Genomic DNA, 21,759 nt, shown 5'->3' with positions numbered 1-21,759 from the left:
AGCTGTTGCTCACAGGCAATAAGGCAGACATGGTTCCATGTCCAGCACGGTTCTCCATGGCCCGCCCCACCTGTGGGCACTGCGGGCTTGTCGGGGGACACCCTGGTCATGATGGCAGCGACTCCTTACATGCAGCACACATATCTGTTAACCGGTTCTAGACGCCAGCATCCAGCACCGCCTGGCGTGCCATCTGACCCTCGTAAAACCTGATGGTGTGGCTGCGCTCCATTTCTTTACAGAGGAGTCTAAGTCACAAAACTTTTATGTGGTGAGTACTTGGTGAAACCAATATTCCAACCTCTAAACAAGGTCTTTCTGGTGCCAAATTGTGTGTGTTGAGCTGCTATGGTGAAAAGTTTACCAGTCTCCAGGTATTTAGACCATATTCAATAATGGAGAGAGAGAGAGAGAGAGAGAGAGAGAGAGAGAGAGAGAAGGGGGGGGGCAAAAAGGAGTATCAAAGAGTATAACATGAAGCCACAACCAGAGAGGCCGCCCCAGAGGATGGCTCTGTTACATGTATTCAGCACGCATTAGGGGACAGCGCGGACAGTGGATGTGCCTGTTTTCTTACGGAAGTACCGAGGCCCAGCACCGCCCATGAATGGCTTGCTGTTCTTTGAAACCCATGCCATCTTTACACCCAACCTAAAGTAAAGTACAGCTTCCTAAAGCCCTGTCTCATTGGAAAGGGTAGGAAAAGGCATCTTTTGAAAAATTAGGGTGTCTGAGTGTGATGGTAGCGTAGCTATCTGTAACCTCAGCAACTGGGAGACAGAGACCGGAGAATTGGGAGTTCAAAGTTATCCTCAGCTACATTGTGACTTTGAGGCTCCCTGGGCTACACTGAGACCGTCTTGAAAGGAGTGGGGGGGGGGGGGAGAGAGGCTCTAAGCAAAGAGTATGTTTAAAAAGAGATAGAAGCACAGTATGAGGAGGTAGCACGTCTATGTCAAGAAGCCCGCACCTTACTCTGCTTCATAAATAAGCAACGGCTGGAATTGAGGAACTAAAAGACAGGTAGAATGTCAACTCCAAACAAGGGCTAGATTGTCCCTGTCAAAAGTAACCCTGGCAACACCTGTTTGTTAAACACAGTTTATTTGTTCCATGTACTGTTCACAGTGAAAATACTACCCTACAGAGCATTCACTAAGAAAAATGACAGGCAACAGCCACATAGATCTACCCCAAACTTTTACATAGAAGCTTCTGATGTGTAGACAAGTCTCTGCAGACTCAGATGAGAAGAAAAAGATCAAAGCTGGGCAACGATGAAATCAAACAACAAAACCACACAGAAAGCTCTGCTAAGGTCTGACTCAACAAACACTATCAGGCTATGTGGAACCCACATATCTGCACAGACAATGCATTTCGATGGGACATTCACTTTTAACGCCCTAATGCTTCTCTGGTCAAATGTGCTTTAGGGAATGGAGAGGATACACAGTTCAGGTACACACATATAAAGTTACGTTTAGTGACTTCAGAGAGGGAAGTCAAACCATGTCAGTGTAGCCAAGGGCTCGATAACCCTTCATCAGTGCCGGGGAGGGGCGGGGCGGGGCGGGGCAGGGTCAGGCCCAGCTCTGGGAACTGGAGGGAAAGACTGGGCCTTTTTTTTTTTTTTTACTTTCAATTGTCTTCACAGCTCTCAGGGTTTTTTTTTTTTTTTTTTTTTTTTTTTTTTTTTTTTTTAAACTTTAATCCCTCCAAAATTTTATATCTTGCTATTAACTGGACATTTTTAGTAAATCATTTAGTGAAAGCTCTTAAAAGGTGTAATCATTAACTAACTCAAACAATATAGTATCTGTTTAGCTTGGTTTATGCCTATATAAAAGCCAATTTCAGTATAATCAAGACGGTGTATATCTTCATACATTAGAGTGGTCAGGCGCTGCTGGCATGCAATACCTCACAAAATGAAGAGTTGTGGAAAGCTAAAAACTAAAAGACCCAAAACTTTAAAAGGTAGACCTTCACTTTATACTGTAGTTTTAATTAAGGCAATAAAAAGAAAAAAAAGTCCATTTAAACACCGGTCTTTAAGTATTTTTTTAAAATGTATTTTCCAGAGACAGATTTTATTAGTGCACTTAATATATGTACTAGTTTTCCAAGCCCTCATTGACCAACTCAGCAGAAGGAGAAACTGATGGCGTCCAGCATTCTACTTTGTTCTGTGTGGCTGGCTGCTGTGCCGCTTGCTCTTAAACTCACAACTTACAAGTACTAAGCAGGCACTGCACCACTGACTACACCTGTAGGCTCCTGGCTGTTCTAATAGGACAGACAGACAGACAGACAGACAGACAGACAGACAGACAGACAGAGACCGCCTGGGTCCTGCGGCAACACCAAGGCACCCATGTCCCTACCCAGGTCTCAGCTTCCCACAAAGAGGCACGGACCCTTCCAAATGGACGTGCCCCACTTTCTAGAAAATCAATCCTATTGGGACGTTTGGGGGCACAAGTTAGGCACTCGTGGGGCGGGCAGTCTGTACGTGCAGTGTGACAGGCACAGGTTTCTGTACGGCCGGAAGTGGGGAGTTGGTCACAGAGAAATTATGGTGGCTGAGTAAACTCTGACAGGGTTTGTATTTGCTACACATGCAGAAGGGGATGAAAAAAGATTAAAACCAGTGCTTATTTAGCATTGCAACTGAAACAAACAAACCCAGCACCAAAGGGCCTGGGAACGTAGTGAAGTGGTTAGGTCCAGTGCTTACTCGTGTGCATAGCCCCCCCAGGTTCAGTACCCAGCATTGCACTAAATGAACAAATGAAGAAATAAGTGAACCAGAAGCACTGAATATTAGGATGCTTTGTTTCTAAGAGTAGCTTAACTGCCTTCCCCTACCCTGACCTGGTTAAGTATAAAGTCTCCTGTAGCCCAGGCTTGCCTGAAACTCGCTGTGGAGCCAAGGACGACCCTGAATCCCTGCTCTCCTGCCTGCTGCCCCTCCCTAGTGTTGGACTGCAGATGGCAGGCGCAAGGCTGGGCCAACACCCGCGTCCTTTTCGTGAATTACCATTCATCATTATCAAGCATCTTTTCAAGACCTCAGTGACATGTCCACCCTTGTGCTTTCGATAGTGTGAGGTCTCGCCAAGAATCCTTTTAATGTCAAGTTTTCTGACAGTGTCACCTTCTTCTAGTCTTGAAAACCGGTTTCCAAATTTCCTTTCCCTAAACTCTTCTGGCTGGAGTCTCTCAAATGGAAGTGCTTTCAACCCGTCCTTCCTTCCTTCCTTCCTTCCTTCCTTCCTTCCTTTCCTTTCCTTTTCTCTCTCTCTCTCTCTCTCTTTTGGTTTTTCAAGATAGGATTTCTATATAGCTTTGGAGCCAGTCCTGGAACTTGCTCTGTAGACCAGGCTGGCCTTGAACTCATGGAGATCCACCTGCCTCTGTCTCCCAAGTGCTGGGATTGAAGGTGTGTGTGCGCCACCAACGCCCGGCTGGTTTCAACATTTCTATAAGCAGCTATTTCTTTTGTACTCTACTTATGTCTGAATGAAATTTCATTTTATCATTGCCATTTTTGATTATTGCATTTCACCTTTTTCAGTTACCAATTTTATAAATTGCCATGTTTGTTGCTGCCATGTTGTTGATGATCTCTTCTGTAGACTGTGAATGACACAAATACTGGCTGACTTTGAAAGCAGTAACCTGATCTGTCACTGATCATAATGCCCACAGCAACTTGTGAGCCGAGGACAGTGACTATTACTCTCCGCAAGCTCATAAATTCAAATCTGGGGGTAACTGAAATGTGAACCTTATCAGGACTTCTAACTTGAACTACAGTAATTAAATTTGTGGATGTAGGAACCATGCAATGTGAGACCTGCCAGCAATTTAACTAATTACTAATCCTAGAATCCAGAGGAGGCAGATCACTGTGAGTTCCAGCCTGCCTGGTTTACACAGTGAGTTCCAGGCCAGCCAAGACTGCACAATGACATATTGTCTAAAAATTTTTTTTTTGCTACTAAACTACTTGTTTTTTTTTAAAAGACTTGGTCTTACATAGTCCAGGCTGGCCTTAAACTCACTATGTAGTGGCAGATAACCTTCAATTCCTCATCTTCCTGACTAGCACTTAGAAAGTGGAGGGAGGTTAGGTTTCTCGTTTCACAGTTTTACTTTTTAATGTAGGTATTTATAGCTGTACATGTCCCTCTAAATATAGGTTTAGGGATAATTCCATAAGTTTTGATATTTCGGTATTTCATATTTTCAGTAGCCTTTAATTTTTTTTGGTGACTTCCTCCTTGATTCACTGGTTATATAGGAAAACGCTGATTAACTTTCATTTCTTTGTAAATTCCCAAATGTGAGTTGTTAGTCTGTACTTACGCTCATTTATGGCCACAGAACATACTTGGCATACTTTTCTCCTGCATTTATTGACACTTGTTTTGTGGCCTAGCATGTGCTGTGTCTTGGAAGGTGTTCCTGTGTATCTGAAAGGGATGTACATTCTGATACTGAGAGGACTATTGTAAATGTCAATTAGATCAGGCAGGTTCATGGTATTTTTCATGCTTCTTACACTTGCATTTTTTTTCTTTTGGTCTATTTGTTCTACCAGTTATTAAGGAGGAGGGAGAACATTTCCAATTATAACTGTGGATTTGTCTGCTTTCAGTTTGTTGTTACTTCCTTTATTTTAATTACATTTTATTTAGTGGTGTGTGTGAGCACACACATGCCACAGTGTGTGAAGGTCAGAAGACCTTTCCATGTTTATCCCAGGACTGAACTCAGGTTGTCAGGCTTGGCAGCAAGTGTCTTTGCTAACTGTGCCGTCCTGCAGGCCCATGTCATGTATTTTAGAGTTCTATCACTGGGTGAATATAGACTCGGGATTACTATATTTCCTTCCTTCCTTCCTCCCTCCCTCCCTCCCTCCCTTCCAGACAGAACATTGTATTTCAATGCATATTTGCTGTATAACCTGATATTAAAGCAAAATAAACAGAAAACACAAGCATTTCTTTTGCAAACGAAGAAAACAGTATGACCTCATAGTATAGACTAGACAGTACTTTATGTGTAACATTACATTATGAGTAACTAAGAACAAATGTACTGTTAACTAATATTTTTATAGTTTTAGTAAATGGCCAAATCTAATTAAAACACAGTATGCACTTATTCCCATTATGGCATTTACTCAAATGTAAATTTTATATATATCGCCATGGTACTTCCAAGTGAATTAGTCCATAAGGAGCACAATATAATCACTCCTCTTTGGCTCTGACATCATCATTTGTGCTGCTAGCAACACAGGTGCTCTAATTTCTTATAGTATGCCAAAGTTACAGCTTTATATTAAAGTCTCTTAAAGACAATTATAATTAATTTTATTTTTAAAACAAATTTGGCAATTTTCCATTGTTGTGTTTAGCTCATTTATATTTAGTGTAATTATCAATGTAACATGGTTTAAAACAAGTTTGGCAGTTTTCCATTGTTGTGTTTAGATCATTTATATTTAGTGTAATTATCAATGTAACATGGTTTAAATCACATCTATTTTTTGTTCTTCTCTTGTCTTCTTTAGTACCTTCCCGTTTATTATTATTGGAGTGTTATTAGCTAACCATCTTTACTTTTTAAGTAGATTCTCTATAGCAATGTGGCAAACTCTGGCCTATGGGTCAAATCTGACCCAGTGTCTATTTCTGTAAATAAAACTTTATTGAAACAGAGATAAAACCATTTGTTTACCTATTGTTTGTAGCTATTTTTATTCCACAACGGCAGGATTGGGAAGCTATAACAAGAACATATAGCCTGAAAAGCCTAAAATAGTTACCATCTAAAAGTTCCATATGCTTGAACACGGATCTATAATTTAAACTTAAAAATTAAGATGTAGAAACAAATTGTACAATTTTACTCAAAATATAAAGTGCATCAAATATTGACTAAAGTTTACCCTTAGGAAATATCAAGGTCAGTTTCTCAGTGAACAACTCACATTATTTTCTTGGTTCTTGTTGTTTTTCAAGAGTGTGATAATACAATTGTGAATAAAGAAAGCAAGAGTGAGCACTCCAGTCAGCTGTGGGAACTCAAATCTTATCTCTAGGAGAAAAAGAGACAAAACCAGAAACGTTAAAATGACAAGTAGAAAAAGAATACCAAGCAAGCATCCACTTTTATCATCATCATCATCATTGCTCCAGGGAATGAAATCATTCAAGTATTTCTAAAGTCCCTCAAGCTGAGCATTACACTTGGTCAAGGCACGTAAAAGAGAAAGGAAAGGAACGAAGGGTTGCACATTCTATGACTTTCAGTTATCCCTCGCTGAGATCCTACAAGTGGCTTTAAATTCAGGGCCTGTCTAGGACTAAAATCCTCCACTCTTCCAATACCCACGTTTGTCTGAAAATGAAGAGTTCCTCCAGAAAAGGAGTTACAGGAGGAGAAATGGCTACTAAAGATTCCTGGGTGAAAATCTAAAATGCACCGCACAAAAATATTCCTGGTTAAACTGAGATCTAGTTCTCAGTGGGTACAGTATGTAAAACTTACGCTGGTGAGATCTGATACCAGGACGGACCAATGTTTGAGTGCAGCAGCATGTCAAGCGAGATTCGCTTTTGTAAAAATACACATAAGCAGCTGGAGGCTATGTAGTCAAGAAAAGGAAGAAAAGATGTTGACAGAATCACAGTGGTTGGTTGACAGGATTTATTTTTGACCATTTAATTTTCTATAACAAATAGTTATTTAAAAGTAACATTCCATAACCAGTTTGTAGGCGGGTAATACGTGAAAGAATTAGCCAACGTGGAATCAGAGCACGGTCTGCTTGGCAATATTGGTAGGTTCTAGGCAAAGCATGAGGCAAAGCAGAGAACAATGTCAGGGACAGCTTGCTATAAAGGGCAGCTTTGTAGACAAGGTCTACCGTCTCTTTGCTACACTGTTTCAGGGAAGGGAGAGTGATCCCCTAGGAATCAACCACCAGCTCTAAATAAAATCAGAAGGCAGGGCCAGGAAAAGTCTACGGTTTCCCCTGTTTTCTCTTTGACTGTCTCAGCCTCCCGAGTTCAACACCCAGGCTACAGGCATGGACCACCACACCTGGCTTACTCTCTTTGCTACCGTCTATACTTTTTATCTGTGACCGCAACTCACCGTGTAGGCAAATTCTTCCTTTGTTAGTTTAAAAAAAAAAATCTTTCTTCTAGTCATCTTTCTAAAACTCTTCTTAATAAACTGAGGCTGCTTCTAGTCAACAACATTATACATGCATGATGGCAAAAGTACTATTTCTGGAAATGGCAAACTCATGTGCACATGAATTTACTTGCTGATATTTTTAACAGAGAAATAACTGACAAACTCTTTAGCTGGAATCCAAAGTAAGGCAGTTAAGTAGAAAAAAAAAAAAAAAAAAAAAAAAAAGAAAAAAAGAAATTACCAACCAGTGGTTCATGTCTGTAATCTTAGCACTTAGCAGGTTGAGTCTGGGGCCAGTCTGGGCTACTTAGTAAATTCCAGATTAGCTTGAGCTAAAGGGAGATCCTGTCTCAAAAGGCTGCCTTGCCACATAAATACTTTTCTTATATAACAACCAGGGAGAAGCTGTAAGAAAACCAATTAAATGATCCCATCCACACTAGCAAAGCAGACATTAATTTGGCCTATGAGCACGTTCATTTCTACGGGGCATATATTGAAGTACTCTGGTACGGAACTGTGGAAGAACACTCAGATCTCCCTTTACGTGCGAACCTAAGCAAGGAGGATGTTAGCAGATGGTTCCAGCTGTAGCCCTCCGGGGGTCTGCTGCCCTGACCCTACACTAGTCTCTTTCCCACTGGGCAGGTACTAGCCAACCCTGAGCTTGCAGTGTATTAGGGGTTGGGCACATTTGTGTAACCATAGACTATTCTAGAGGCGTTGAGGGTCATAGTGGCTGGCCAGGACTGTCTGAATTTACTTCTGCCCAATCCACTTCTCTCCCTCCCTACAAATCTCAGCCAGGCTTAGTCTTGCTCCTAACCCCTTTAATTTTGCAGAAGGGCTGCCCTTATACATTTCTTGCTCTTCTGACCCGGTTTTGGTACGTGCTTACTTGGGAACTACTCTCTGGGAGAAGAGGTGTGCACTACTATATCCAGTTTTACACAGAGCAGAGGATCAAATCCAAGGTCTCTTGCATACTAGGTAAGCACTGGACGAACAGTGGTAGCCCAGCCCAAAGGTTCCGACAGGGTTCCACTGCTGACTGAGAGTGTCCAGGAGGGGGGGAGGGCACCCCTGACCTCATCCTGTTTGGGGTAGCATTTCATCATGCCAGCTTCACTCCGAATTCTATTTTCAAGCAGGGAACTATAGGACTATTTATTCTTACTTCTCCCGGCTGGTCTTCTGAGGACAAAAGCCTATCTTTCAAGGGTGGGAGGAGGGTAGAGTCATGACTGACCTTTAGAGTTAAATTTAGCGTAAGAGAGAAGGCTTTTCAGACCCGTTCTTGCTTTTTAGTACTTCCTACCATTTTCTCAACAAGTATTCTTTCAATTGAGCCATTCAAGTTCTCATAATTTCCTAAATGAGTCATGTTACTTCAGGCCTTAACTGTGCATGGCATACTTCTCAGAATTCTCCAATTTCTCATTTAGCAACCTCCTTTCGGCCCTTAATAGGTTCCTCTGAGATCATTTCTCTGCCTCCTCTGGATTGCAATTTCTCTGTACTTCAGTGTCCCTGGTGAGCCTCTTCATATCATGACTTTAATTTCATCAATTATCTTACTGCTCAACTGGGACCTGTTGGAGGGCAGTGGTTCATGTTTTACGGGACACTGTGTGTCACGGAGCAGGGACACTTTTGTCAGAACGGAAGGACTCTCAGCCATGGATATGAACAAATTCTACTTAAAACTGTTTTAGAGTTGACATTATTGATTTTCTCTTTGATTGACCTTTTCCATCTCAAAGCAATCAACCTGTCTATAACAGCTTAGGAACTTGGTCCTTTTCAAAGTAAGGCTTTTGCAATTGACTGACACAAATACTCTGAACAAAAATTTAAAAACCCAAGATTTTTCAGTGTTGCTAAAATATAACTCATTTGTGTTTTACCACAGTACTTTGTGCCTTTCTAGTAACCCATTGTGTCGATACACCATACTTTAGATATTCACCAGGGACAGACATTGGGTGCTTATACTTTTGGCAATTACAAATAATGAAGTTATAAACAAACACACACACATATTAAGGGGAAATATGCCTAATATGCTTTTTCAAAGGATATAACATTCATGCCATGGTTATTCCGTTGTAATTAAAGAATTCAAGTAAATTCACAAAGGATGGAAGTTATTGAGGAAAACACGTGATGTAATTCCTGGCTTTTGTGCGGCACACACACAAACGTCCACACACAGAGTAAACTAGTATCTAAAGTCTCTTTGATGACAGTTTCAAAGTATTGGGAGGGTTTTTCTTTGGAGATAGGTCTCTGTGGTGCTTTCAAAGAAAACGGCCACAAAGGGAGCTGCACTATTAGGAGGCGTGGCCTTGTTGGAGTGGGTGTGGCCTTGTTAGAGGAGTGTGGCACTGTGGGGGTCGACTTTGAGGTCTGCTAAGCTCAAGCTATGCCACCTGATGTGAAGGCGTGGTTGTTGGGAACCAGCAGTCTGCTGACCCTGCCCCCGATGATGGACGGGATGCTCATGGCCATGTCTTATCTACATCATGACTTACCTGGCTGTTCAGGCTTTACCTGGCAGCCAGAGGACTCAGTTACGCATGCACAAGCAAGTTTCCCTTTTAAAGCAAGCGCGCCAAGTGCGCTTTCTCTCTCTCTTGGTCTCTCTCTCGTTCTCTCTTCTCTCTCTCTGTCTCTCCCTCCCTCCCTCTCTCTCTTGGTCTCTCTCTCGTTCTCTCTTCTCTGTCTCTCCCTCCCCCCCTCTCCCCTGCTTTCGGTTGGCCACCAGCTACCCCCCTTCCTCTCCCCTCTCTCAATAAACTCCACATGGGCACTGAGTCTCGTGTTTGTGTTTCAGAGGCAATAATTATAGAAAAAAGAACAAAGGTCACAGTGTCTCTTCACAGCAACAGAAACCCTAAGGACGACATTCTCACTATGTAGCCCAGCTGACCTCTAACTTGAGACAAATCCTCTGGTTCAGCTTCCTGAGTGCTAGGGTTACAGGCATGAGTCACTATACCTAACACAGAAGTGTCATCTTAATTGCAGCTTTAAAAGTTAATTAGCAGGGGCTGGAGAGACGGCTCAGAGGTTAAGAGCACTGGCTGGTTTTCCAGAGGTCCTGGGTTCAATTCCCAGCAACCATATGGTGGCTCCCAAACATCCATAATAAGATCTGGTGCCATCTTCTGGCCTTCAGGGATACGGGCAGGCAGAAGAACACTTTATACATAATAAATAAATAAATCTTAAAAAAAAAGTAAAAACTTAACCTGGCTGGCATGGTGACACATACCTGTATTCTTAGCACTGTGTGAGGAGAAGCAAGAATTGAAGGCTAGTAGTTGCACATGAAGGCTAGCCTTAGTTGCTACATGAAAACTTGTCTGCACCCAACCAAACACAACCTGATAAGTTAAACAGTACTTGGGACTGCTCAGTCAGTGAAGTGTGTGGCAAGCATGGAGAAAGCTGGATTTGGTCCTCAGCACCGGATAAACCAGCTGTGGTAGCTGGGGCATGCTTATAACCAACATGGGGATTGAAGTGCTAAATAACCGTATTTTTGATTTGGATTTGAAAAATCAAGCTACTTTTATGATTATGACTGAATTCACAGTAAGCCATGGATTGCACTGTGATTAGTTCCCTTTTATATAAAAACACTTTTCACTGACCTATTTTTCTGGAGGAAATAACCTTTTCTTTTTTAGTTCCCTAATTAATTAGTTGGTACTAGTTCCTCCTCAAATTTTATAATAAACTCTCCCTTCTCAATTTGTACAATACACCAAATTTTTTTTGTACTTTTTTCTTTGAAAATCCCACCTAACACTCTCCTCTTCCCACTCGGCCTGTCCCTACGATTCCCTAGTTCACCTTCATCATGTCTCTCTTCACTCCAAGGTTAACGGGATTCAGGAGCAAGTAAAATAAACACATTTACTTATTCAATAAATACTTCTTTACATTTTTATTTTACTTTTCATGTGCGCATGCGCACGCGCGCGCGCGCGCGCGTGTGTGTGTGCGCGCGCACACATGTCACAGTGTGAATCTGGTGGTCAGAAGGCAATTTGAGGGAGCTAGTTCTCTCTATGCACAGGGTAGGTCTTGGGGATTGAACTCAGGTGCTCAGGCTTGGCAGCAGGTGCCATTACCTGCATCTCAATGATGCAACACTTATTTCTTATGAGCATTCAGTATGCACCAGCAAGTATCATAGAATTTGGTGATACAACAGTAATATAGAAGTTTAAAGAATATAAGTAATACTCCTTTTCTCAGAGAGTTTAATGTTCCAGTTAAAGGAGATTGTTGGTATCTGAATTCAAGAACCCAAAACATTTAGAATATTTCTTGATAAATCCCCCTTTACTGTAACTTTAGGTATTTTTTGAAGCTCAGGAGCCAAATGGATTAGAATAATTTGGGGCTCCCAAGACTCTAACTCACTAGAATTAGGAATTACTAACAGATATCACAGGTGCTTGCTATAAGGTTAGTACTAATAAGAGCTTCAAGGAAAAGTCCCAAGATAGAGTGTGCTTGGCATCTTCATAATCAGCAAGGGAGCCCGTGTGGCGCAGTGAGTGAGCGAGAGGGAAAAGCAGTGGGGAGTGAGTCAGAGAGAGCAGTCAGGTCAATCTTGTTTTCCATGTCAATCCCAGTTCCCCCACCCTCCCCCTGCCCCCCACCAACCCCCTATCCCATCCCCTTTCTGCTCCCCAGGGAGGGTGAGGCCTTCCATCCATGGAGGTTCTTCAAAGTCTGTCACATCATTTGGAGCAGGACCCAGGCCCTCCCCCATGTCTAGGCTGAGGGAGTATCCCTCTATGTGGAATGGGCTCCCAAAGTCCATTTGTACACTAGGGATAAATACTGATCCACTACCAGAGGCCCCATAGACTGCCCAGTCCTCCTAACTAACACCCACATTCAGGGGGTCTGGGTTGGTCCTATGCTGGTTTCCCAGCTATCAGTCTGGGGTCCATGAGCTCCCCCTTGTTCAAAGACCTGTCATTCTTAATGAGATGGGAAATCTTTAAGGAGTTGTGTGCATTCTGGTTTGGGTTTTGTTGTCTTTGCATTAATACAGGTCTTACTAAGTAGTTCAGGCTGCCCTTTAACTGGAGATCATTTAAGGGCTGGCATCACAAGCATGCAATACCATAGCAGCTTGGGTTGTTTTGCAAATATAACTCTAGCTGCTGGATGTAGACTAGCTTAGGGTGGGGAAGACAGACAAAATTAATTAGCACTACAATAACCCAGACAAGAGATTAATCGCTTGACATAGCTCTTTTTGGAGGAGACAGTGGAAGTTACATTCTTAACTGTTGTAAAAAACAAAAGACACACTCTGCAGATGGGTTGGGTGTGGATGGAAAATGGTCAACAACTATACAGTGATGACCAAAGCAACTGGAAAACTACAGCTTCCGTTTAAGCTGGGGGGAGGCTGAGAGCATTGTCGGATAGGGACGGGCATGGAAAGAAACCAACATTTGGTCTTTGCCAGCTTAGGCTTGATCTATCCATGGACATGGAAGTGAAGATAGCAAGGTGTGAGCTGGACTTCATGGGGGATCTGGGCTGGAGATATAAAATCAGTGCTGGTTACCACAGACAATACATAAAGCCAGTTGGCTGCACGGCACTACTTGGGAGATAAAGGTCTTTGAGTTAGCAGGAGAGGAGAATAATGCGTAAGTAGAGGCTGAATCTTTCTCCCAACTACTGCCCGAGAGTAAGGGCGATGACAGACACACTAAAAAGTAAAAGTTTAGAAATAAGAATAACGGGCAAGAGGGATGCTCAACAAGTGAAGACTCTTGTTGCTAAAACTGACAACCTGAGTCCCATACCCAGCACACTGGCTAGTTTTACCTCAATTTGACGCAAACTAGAGTCATCAGAAAGGAAGGAGCCTCAGCTGAGAAAATGCCTCCATAAGATCCAGTGTAAGACATCTTCTTAGTGATTGTTGATGGGGAGAGGGCCCAGTTCACGGTGAATGGTGTCATCCTGGGCTGATCCCTGGATTCTATAAGAAAGCAGGCTGAGGACCCCTTTGCTTCTGCGGCCATCGCTGGATCGCAGCTGCCAAAATGAAGTTCAATCCCTTCGTGCCTTCTGACCGAAGCAAGAACCGCAAACGGCATTTCAGTGCACCTTCTCACATTCGGAGGAAGATCATGTCTTCCCCTCTTTCCAAAGAGCTGAGACAGAAGTACAATGTTCCATCTATGCCCATTCAAAAGGATGATGAAGTTCAGGTTGTCCGAGGACACTACAAAGGTCAGCAGATTGGCAAAGTGGTCCAGGTGTACAGGAAGAAATATGTCATCTACATTGAACGAGTACAGCGAGAAAAGGCTAATGGCACAACTGTCCATGTGGGCATCCACCCCAGCAAGGTGGTGATCACCTGGCTAAAGCTGGACAAAGACCGCAAGAAGATCCTGGAAAGGAAAGCCAAGTCTCGACAATAGGAAAGGAGAAGGACAAATACAAGGAAGAAACGATTGAGAAGATGCAGGAGTAGGGACGTCTCACACACAGATTTAATTAAAGACGGTTTAAGTGGAAAAAAAAAAAGAAAAAAGCAGGCTGAGCAAGTCAGGGGAAGCACGCCAGGGAGCAGCTCCCCTCCGTGGCCTCTGCAGCAGCTCCTGCCTCCAGGATCCTGCCCTGCTTGAGTTCCTGTCCTGACTTCCTTTGGTGATGAACAGCAGTGTGGAAGGATAAGATGAATGAATCCTTTCCTTCCCAACTTGCTTTTCTGGTCTTAGTGTTTCATGGCAGCAACAGAAACCCAATAACCAATAAGCAGTAAAAACCCAGTTACCCACAGGTTCAAGGAGAGAACTCACAACTTTCAAAAGCTGTGCTGTGACCTCCTCCCCACACATGCTGTGGTATGTGCATAAATAAGTAAATGTAATAAGCATTTGTAAATGAAACAAGAATACATAAATATCGTTAGAATTGTAAAAATGATGGCACTTTTCATGAGGATGGTAAAGGTTTCTCCTCTCCAATGTCCTCTTGATTTTTAATTGGCCTCTGGGAAAACTTAGAGCATATTTCATTCTTCAGGCAGTCTCTAAGCATGCTGATGGAAACTATGTCTCATTTACTCTTCGATAATTCCCCCTTCATACCATACAAAACTGGATGGTGGAAAATGAATGAATTTCTTCTTTTCTGTTTTCCAGATAGCTGTTTATCCACCCTGGCTATATATTTTTAAAAATATATTTATGTTTAATTATGTGTAATTGTCCCTGTGTGTGAGTATGTTCATGTGAGTACAGGTATCCACAGAACACTGATCCCTTGAAGCTGGAGTTACAGGTGGTGGGTGCTGAGTCCACACAGGTGCTCAAAACCAAATGTGAGTCCTTTGCAAGAGCGAACAACAAATATTCTTAATTGCTAGGTCAACTCTGGGTATCTATTTCCAGTTTCTGATCATGAGGAGAAACCTCCCTCACTAATGCTCAATAAATCACAATGATGTAATATTTTTAAAAAAGTACACTGAACTGTTTTTGCTAATTAGTGGGAGAATCCAATAGTGGCATTTTCATCAGGACTTTAAAATCTTTTTTGAGACAGGGTCTCTCATGGTCTGGCTGTTCTGAAACTCAGAGATCTAGCTGCCAGCCTCCCAAGTGCTGTGGTTAAAGAAGGAACAAACCCTTCCAAGACCCAGTACTTTGGAAAAATCAAAGTTACTAAAGTCAAATGTTCTGAAAACAAGTAGTCATGGTAAAGCAACAATTTTCAACGACTATGTACTCAATACAGCTTGGAAGCCTAGCAAGGTTATAACAAAGAAACAGGCAGATAAAATAGCTCCAACTATGAATATCAGAATGACGTGATCTCTGACTCGAGATTCTAGATTGCTTGCTGACTGAAGAACAGAAAGGAAGCAGTCTATCTAAACCAATAACAGAACTGAGTATTACTCTCTTATCATTAGTTTTCCCCAGGGGAATCTTTGTATGTCAACTTTGGCAGTTCGTGTTTTCTGCTGGCATCGCTCACACACTGGGGCATTTTCCAACTCTGTCCTTCCTTGGTGAAAAGACTGGAACTCCCTCAGAGACACTTTGCCACCAGCAAATCCTTTCCTGGGGATGGGCAGAGACAGGCCGCAAAACGCCTCGAAGGGCAGGGCAATACCCATCCACAGGCACTCGAGGCGGACTTTCAGTTGCCCCACAGAAGGTCCACAACCTCGCTGTCGTCTCGATGCAGGCAGCGTTTCCACATCAAGCTGGCTCAGTCATCGTCACTTAATCCGGGTTCTTCACACAGCCTCTCCTTGGACAGCTGGAGAGGGAACTGGCCACTGGCCAGGACTGGTGGTGCCCGGGGGGGGGGGGGGGCTTGTCCGTTGATTTCAAGGTGCAATGGCTCCGTGAGGAGCTGCTGGCTGTGTCCAGAGGAGGCAATGTAACTGTGGAAGACAGCCTGGAATGGAGTAGGATTTAGTTTCACAGGAGTCCGGGTGCCCAGGGCACCTCCATCTGAAACGGCTTTGGTGGGCTCCTGGGCTTGGCCTCCTCTGGGCGTTTATTGCCACAAGTCCCTTCGAAGACAAAAGTCTCAAAGAGGCTGAGTGCTGCTCAAACATTTTAGCACAGCACGAAGGACACAAGCATGTCCCTAGATTTTGGAGGCCAATATGGTAGTAGTCACTTTTTAATCTGTCTTTTATTTTGTAGAATTTATTCATTGTTTTATTGGTGCTTTTTAAAAAAATGTCCTATGTATTTTATATTTGGGTGAAACTCAATTTCCACATTATAATCAGGAGGAGAAATGAGACAGAAATCCATCTAATAATCATAAATCTTAACCTGAAAACAATACAATTACAGAAAAACCCACAAGGGGATAATGACCTTCCTTCCTTCCGTCCTTCCTTCCTTCCTTTTTTTTCTTCTTGAGACAGGGTTTGGCCTTGAATGCACAGTAATCCTACCTGCCTCTGCTTCCTGAGTACCGGGTTGAAAGCATGTGCCACCATGCCCAGTCAGGAACAGTGATTTTAATGAGCAGTATTATCAACATGCATAACGATGTTCTAAATCTCTGACATTCGAGGAGTATGTTCCTTCGAAAGCCTAGAGAAGGTTTGGATTTTTCAAGTACACTATAAATTAATGCCAATCATCAAGTGTCAAGTCCAAGATGATAGAGCCCAGTCATTCCTAGCTGCCAGAAATACCAACTGTAGTCCTATTTTGTTTCATTTATTTTTGTTTTTCTGAGGCAGTACCCCACTCTGTGGCCCAGGCTGGCCTAGAACTCACGGCAGCCCTCTGTTTCAGCCTCACACATGCTGGGATTGGCAGGCAAGAGCTACCGCATTAACCTTGCATTACCTGTTTTAGACTAACATTTCACAGTAGTTAAAGACACATGGTTATGGTTATTTATTTATTTCTTATTTTGACAAACTCACCTGGTACAAAAAATTCTGTTGGCACAAACCAGTGAAATTCCAGATGGAATCCTAAGCGAATAGCCTTCAAGGTAACAAGGAAAATCAAATACAGGACGGATACTGTACCTATAAGGGATACACAAACAAACCCAGAAGCCACTTACCATCTTTGCATATCTTATGAATTACTTTAAAAATCAGGACTGGAGAAATTATCTTCACTACTCTTGTTAAAAGAAAAAGCTAGGTTCTAAAGAATAGAAATTACTCTGGTGAGTTATCAGAAAATGAAAAATTAGGTATTAAGTCTAAGGAGAGCACGATCAAGGAATCTCAATAGTGCGCACTTAGGAATTCATTGCAAGCAACAACAGAATCCATTATAAAACTGCCAGTAATACAAGAGAAACACACACACACACACACACACACACACACATACACACACACACCATGAAACCATGTGTTAAGTGCTGGGAGACACTCATCACACAGGAAAAGTTTTAAGTTATTTTGAAATGATAAGAAAGTAAGAAGGAAAAGTAGCAAGCATTCAAGGAGACCAAACAGCTAGTAGCTATGCGAGGTTCTGCCACACAGAACTTTCAGTAATGTAGAAATTAGAGCATCGTTATTTTTAATTAAAAAGTGTCTTTGTGGTATTGGGAATCAAACTAAGAGCCCTATTGGTACACAACTGGGCAAGTGGCCCCTCGGTGAGCTGTATCTCTGACTCTGGGTTATTCATTACAGAGGACAATCAGACCTGGTTCTGAATGCCCTCAGGAGCCACTGCTGTGAGGAAGTTACAGTTGGAATGTCTTGTAGTCTAGTTGGAAGCCCGAGGACCATGGTGTCTCGCTGAGCAAACCCTCTGTAAATTCATATGCTTGTGAAAGACTTGTTCCACTGGAAAATCAGCCTCGAGTCAGGAAACCACAAGGAGCTCTATAAGCTGGACTGTGGGTTTAGAGATTAGCTGATTCAGAAAGACGAAGACAGAAGGCCGAGCTTATGTAACAGCTCACTTTCTCCCTGTGTTCATGCTGGCTTACAGCTTCTGCTCTGAGGGAGACAATCAGAGAGACCATCTTTACCCTTCCTTTTATCTCCTGGGATCCTAGCTACTGTGCACTACAGCAGCCTACTGCATAGAAGGGGAAGTAAAATCCCACAGACCGTCTAACAAGTCTTTGTAAGTAGGGTCTCCAGATTTCCTTTAGTTAACCAGATCTGACCTTTCACAGAATGTCATTTTGTCAACTTAAATAGGGCAGAAACATCCTTTGGAGATTTCTGTAAAACAGGAGACATGCACAGAGCTTTATCCTTAAGGAGGCAACTGTGCTAATTAACAAAAACCAGAGAACAGCACAAAAGCAGAATAAACCTTAGAAGCCAAGCCAGGGCTGCATGGAGCTCGGCAGCAGAGCTCACTGCCCAGCAGGACAGGCCCTGTTGTCTGTTTGTTTTTAAAGAACTGTATTTGATCTGCAAGACTATATGAATGGATGGATGGATGGATGGATGGATGAGAAAAAAACTTAGCTAAAAGGTATCTCCTATGTTTAAAATTAGATGACAATTCTGTGCAATACCTACCCCCATCACAACCCCCTTATCTCCATAGCCAAGGATGACATTGAACTCTATCCTTCCAAGTGCTAGGATTACTGGCATTCATCACCACACTTGGCTACATAATACTCTTAAACCGAATACAGGAAAACAAAACAAAACAAACAAACAAACAAACAAACAAACAACCCAGAAAACTCTGTAGCAACTGTCAGTGCTTTCACCCTTTAAAACTGAGGGTTCCTATAGTAGCCATTTTGATGTCTGGTCCTCAGGCCTTAGTCTATTTCCTCTAGCCGTACTCTGACAGGAAATGATTTGCACAAGGTTAGAATGGGAAACCTAGTAATTCCAAGAAAACCAACTCCCAAAGGGTAAAAGGCACCTAAAATGGTTGTACCCATTTTTCTGTGTCAAACTGTATAGAAAAGCAAAGGGTAGCAAAATTAAAGTACTGTGTGAATGAATGAAGTAAGTAGATATGAGCAGCCGGGAAGGCAGCTCCCTCCCACTCACACTCCGAAGTCCCCAGGGCAGGGCCTTACCTAGGATGTTAAACTTGGAAAAGAAGGAGGGAGACTTGAAGTTGAGCAGTGGCAAGAGGAGCCCTATGAGGTAGAAGGGCACCGTCCTGGACTTATTCCACCACACTTCAAACCGCTGGACCTCTGTGTCATTGTAGGAAATCGTGGAGCTGTTGGAAGGACAGCCACCACTCCCAGCACTTGGACAAATCACTGCAAAAGTAAACACACGCCAGAGGTTAGACCACACAAGCTGGAGAAACGGTCTGCCCAGGGCCGGGCCCTGCTCAGCTGGTAGCATGAACTTCTGGAAGAGGGTTATATAGACAATTTAGGAATCTTTCCTCCAAATATGAACAGTCAAAGGTAAGGGAATCTTAAAATAGTTTAGAGGTGGCATGCACTTGTGTTAGGAACAAGAGAAAGATTCCATAAAATGCCCCTCTGCCCCATTGCTGGACAGAAAATGCAGAGCTTGTGGTGTCTCAGTAATATGGGATGTAACATGCAGGGTACCTGTTGGCATTCAAGGGCCCAGTAAGAGGCTTTTTCTCTCAGAAACTTGATTAGATTCGTTATTTGTGTGTATGCATGATCATCACAGCACACGTGCAGAGCCCAGAGGACAGCTTGGCGGAGTCCAGTCTCTCCTTCTACCTTGTAGGTCCTGGGACTGAACTCAGGTCATCAGGCTCAGGGGGAAAACGCTTTACTCATTGAGCCATCTTACTGATCCCCCTTTTCTTCCTTCTTTTTCCTTTCCTTCCCTTCCCTTCCCTTCCCTTCCTTCCTTCCTTTCCTTCCCTTTCCCCTTTCCTTCCCTTTCCTTTCCTTTCCTTTTTCCTTCCCTTTCCTTCCCTTTCCTTTCCTTTTTCCTTCCCTTCCCTTCCCTTTCCTCTTTCCTTTCCTTCCCTTTCCTCTTTCCTTTCCTTTCCTTCCCTTTCCCCTTTCCTTTCCTTTCCTTTCCTTTCCTTTCCTTTCCTTTCCTTTCCTTTCCTTTCCTTTCCTTTCCTTTCCTGGGACAGGGCTTCTCCGTATTGCTCTGGAGGCTGTCCTGGAACTCGCTTTGTAGACCAGGCTGGCCTCAAACTCAGAGATCTGCCTGTCTCTGCCTGAGTGCTGGGATTAGAGGTGTGCGACACCAGGGCCCGGCTCCCCTTTTCTTTTTTTCAACAACAAAAACAACAACAACAACAACAAATCTATGTGTTAGGGAATTAAAAGCAGAGATCCCCACACTAGTAAAAACTAAAGACTCAGAGTTCAACAATCCAAGACTGTGGAGTTTACCCCACTTACAGCAGCCTAAGAGTCTAGATGACAGCTTGAGAACCGGGAAGTCTGGAGAATATGTTTGTCTTCTCTTTCTCTTTGCTTCCTTTCCTCTCTCTCGGCACTTGATTAGTTATGACTTATTTGTTGTGCATTTACACACCACAGTGTGTGGGGGTCACAGGACAACCTGAAGGAGCAGTTCCTTCTTCAACCCTGTGGGTCCGAAGGGTCAAGCTCAGGTCGCCAGCCTGTCACCCTCTGAGGCGGGTCACCAGGCTTATTTTCATGCTTTTTAATCTTTATTCTTTCGTGATGCCTGCGCTCAGCCCCAATGCTTCCCACATGCCGTGCGCACACTGCCACCAAATGACACTCAGCACTTAGCTCTAACAAATCCATCTATTCTGAAACACACTGCCAATAGCTGCACAGCAGCCCAGTAATGCAACAACAATTTCCCCAACTATTTTACCTAACTATTTACCTAAACGGGGGTCATGCATGCTCTTTTTAAGTCGTTTTGGGAGCAGGGCTGGGGACAAGGAAACAAACTCAGTTCCAAACTACTACTTACCAGGGTTGCTGTCATTGGTTCTTAGCATAGGGTCTGTGTCATTAATGTGATGAATAAAATCTATAAGTTGAAGACAAACATACAGTTAAACAATGAATGAACCATCATCATTAAAGTCTTTTGTCTATAAACATGGTTATTCACTGTATATAATATTATTGAGTTACATAGTTTCACTTTTAGTTTTCTTTGCCTACAGGAATAATAATGTCATTTACTTCATAGGCCCATATGGGAAAAATTTATATAAGCCAAGGTTATAAAAAAGCTACCTGGAGGACTGAATTAATGGTAGTCAAAAGGCCTGGAAAGAAGATAACGTATACAATTTTTCATATACTTAACATTAATTTCTAGAAGCACAGGTACATTTTATATAAAGTTCTCAAGTATGCCAAAAGGGAAAGCAACAGCCATACATGCCCAACCTATGTGGCAAATCCCTTAACGTTTTCGTGAGGAACAGTACACACTTTTACAAAGTGAGGCTGCACAGTAGTTGTCATGCTTGTAAGAACAGCTGAGTTGGATGGGAGGACAAAGGACAAACGCACATGTGTGCAGGTCCTGAACATTCACGCCATTCACGCCATTCTATAGAGAATATGAGGATCACGCCATTCTATAGAGAATATGAGGATCACGCCATTCTATAGAGAATATGAGGATCACACCATTCTATAGTGAATATGAGGATCACACCATTCTATAGTGAATAAGAGGATCACACCATTCTATAGAGAATATGAGGATCACACCATTCTATAGAGAATATGAGGATCACACCATTCTATAGTGAATATGAGGATAAGTAGACAGTGTGACAGGCCTGTTTGTCTGTTTGTTTTGAGATAGGGCCATGCTTTATGCCTTATAGCTATAATAATATTTGAATTGGAGAAGTGAGGCACATAGCAAGGCTCATGGTGTCTCAATGGGTGTGATAATATTACCAAGGGGAAAAATTCATTCCTGAGGGGAGGACAAAATTTGTTTTAAAAACATAATGCACAGATAAATACACATTTTACAAAATATCTGATATTACAATTTAATTGGAGAGCCAATAAGAATAAAATGTTTAAAAAGTGTCCTCAAGGGGCAATCTCTTTTTAAGTGAGGGGGTTAAAAGCCCTATT

General features: G+C 42.6%; 2 protein-coding genes across 2 annotated transcripts in view; one reads left to right on the top strand and one right to left on the bottom strand.

Moving 5' to 3' along the window:
* The window catches only part of LOC127234837 (sodium-coupled neutral amino acid transporter 9), a 59,700-nt gene that overhangs the window by 10,519 nt on the left and 27,422 nt on the right, over positions 1-21,759 (bottom strand). Inside the window, exons 7-10 of the mRNA XM_051202266.1 lie at positions 20,621-20,680; positions 18,793-18,984; positions 16,688-16,795; positions 6,008-6,114 (exon numbers count right to left, since the gene is read on the bottom strand). Coding sequence (XP_051058223.1) covers positions 6,008-6,114; positions 16,688-16,795; positions 18,793-18,984; positions 20,621-20,680 — 467 coding nt within the window. The remainder of the gene's footprint in view (positions 1-6,007; positions 6,115-16,687; positions 16,796-18,792; positions 18,985-20,620; positions 20,681-21,759) is intronic.
* Positions 13,299-13,712, top strand: LOC127234050 (60S ribosomal protein L26-like). Its single transcript, XM_051201171.1, has one exon. The coding sequence runs from the start codon at positions 13,314-13,316 to the stop codon at positions 13,695-13,697; it is 384 nt and encodes a 127-aa protein (XP_051057128.1). The 5' UTR covers positions 13,299-13,313; the 3' UTR covers positions 13,698-13,712.

The sequence above is a fragment of the Phodopus roborovskii genome, unplaced genomic scaffold, assembly GCF_943737965.1.
Source record: "Phodopus roborovskii unplaced genomic scaffold, PHOROB, whole genome shotgun sequence".
Classification (NCBI taxonomy): Eukaryota; Metazoa; Chordata; class Mammalia; order Rodentia; family Cricetidae; genus Phodopus; species Phodopus roborovskii.
This window is presented reverse-complemented; position numbering and strand designations above follow the sequence as displayed.

Excerpts from the sequence above, each read along its gene's own strand:
- LOC127234050 (XM_051201171.1), top strand. The coding sequence starts at position 13,314 with ATGAAGTTCAATCCCTTCGTGCCTTCTGACCGAAGCAAGAACCGCAAA.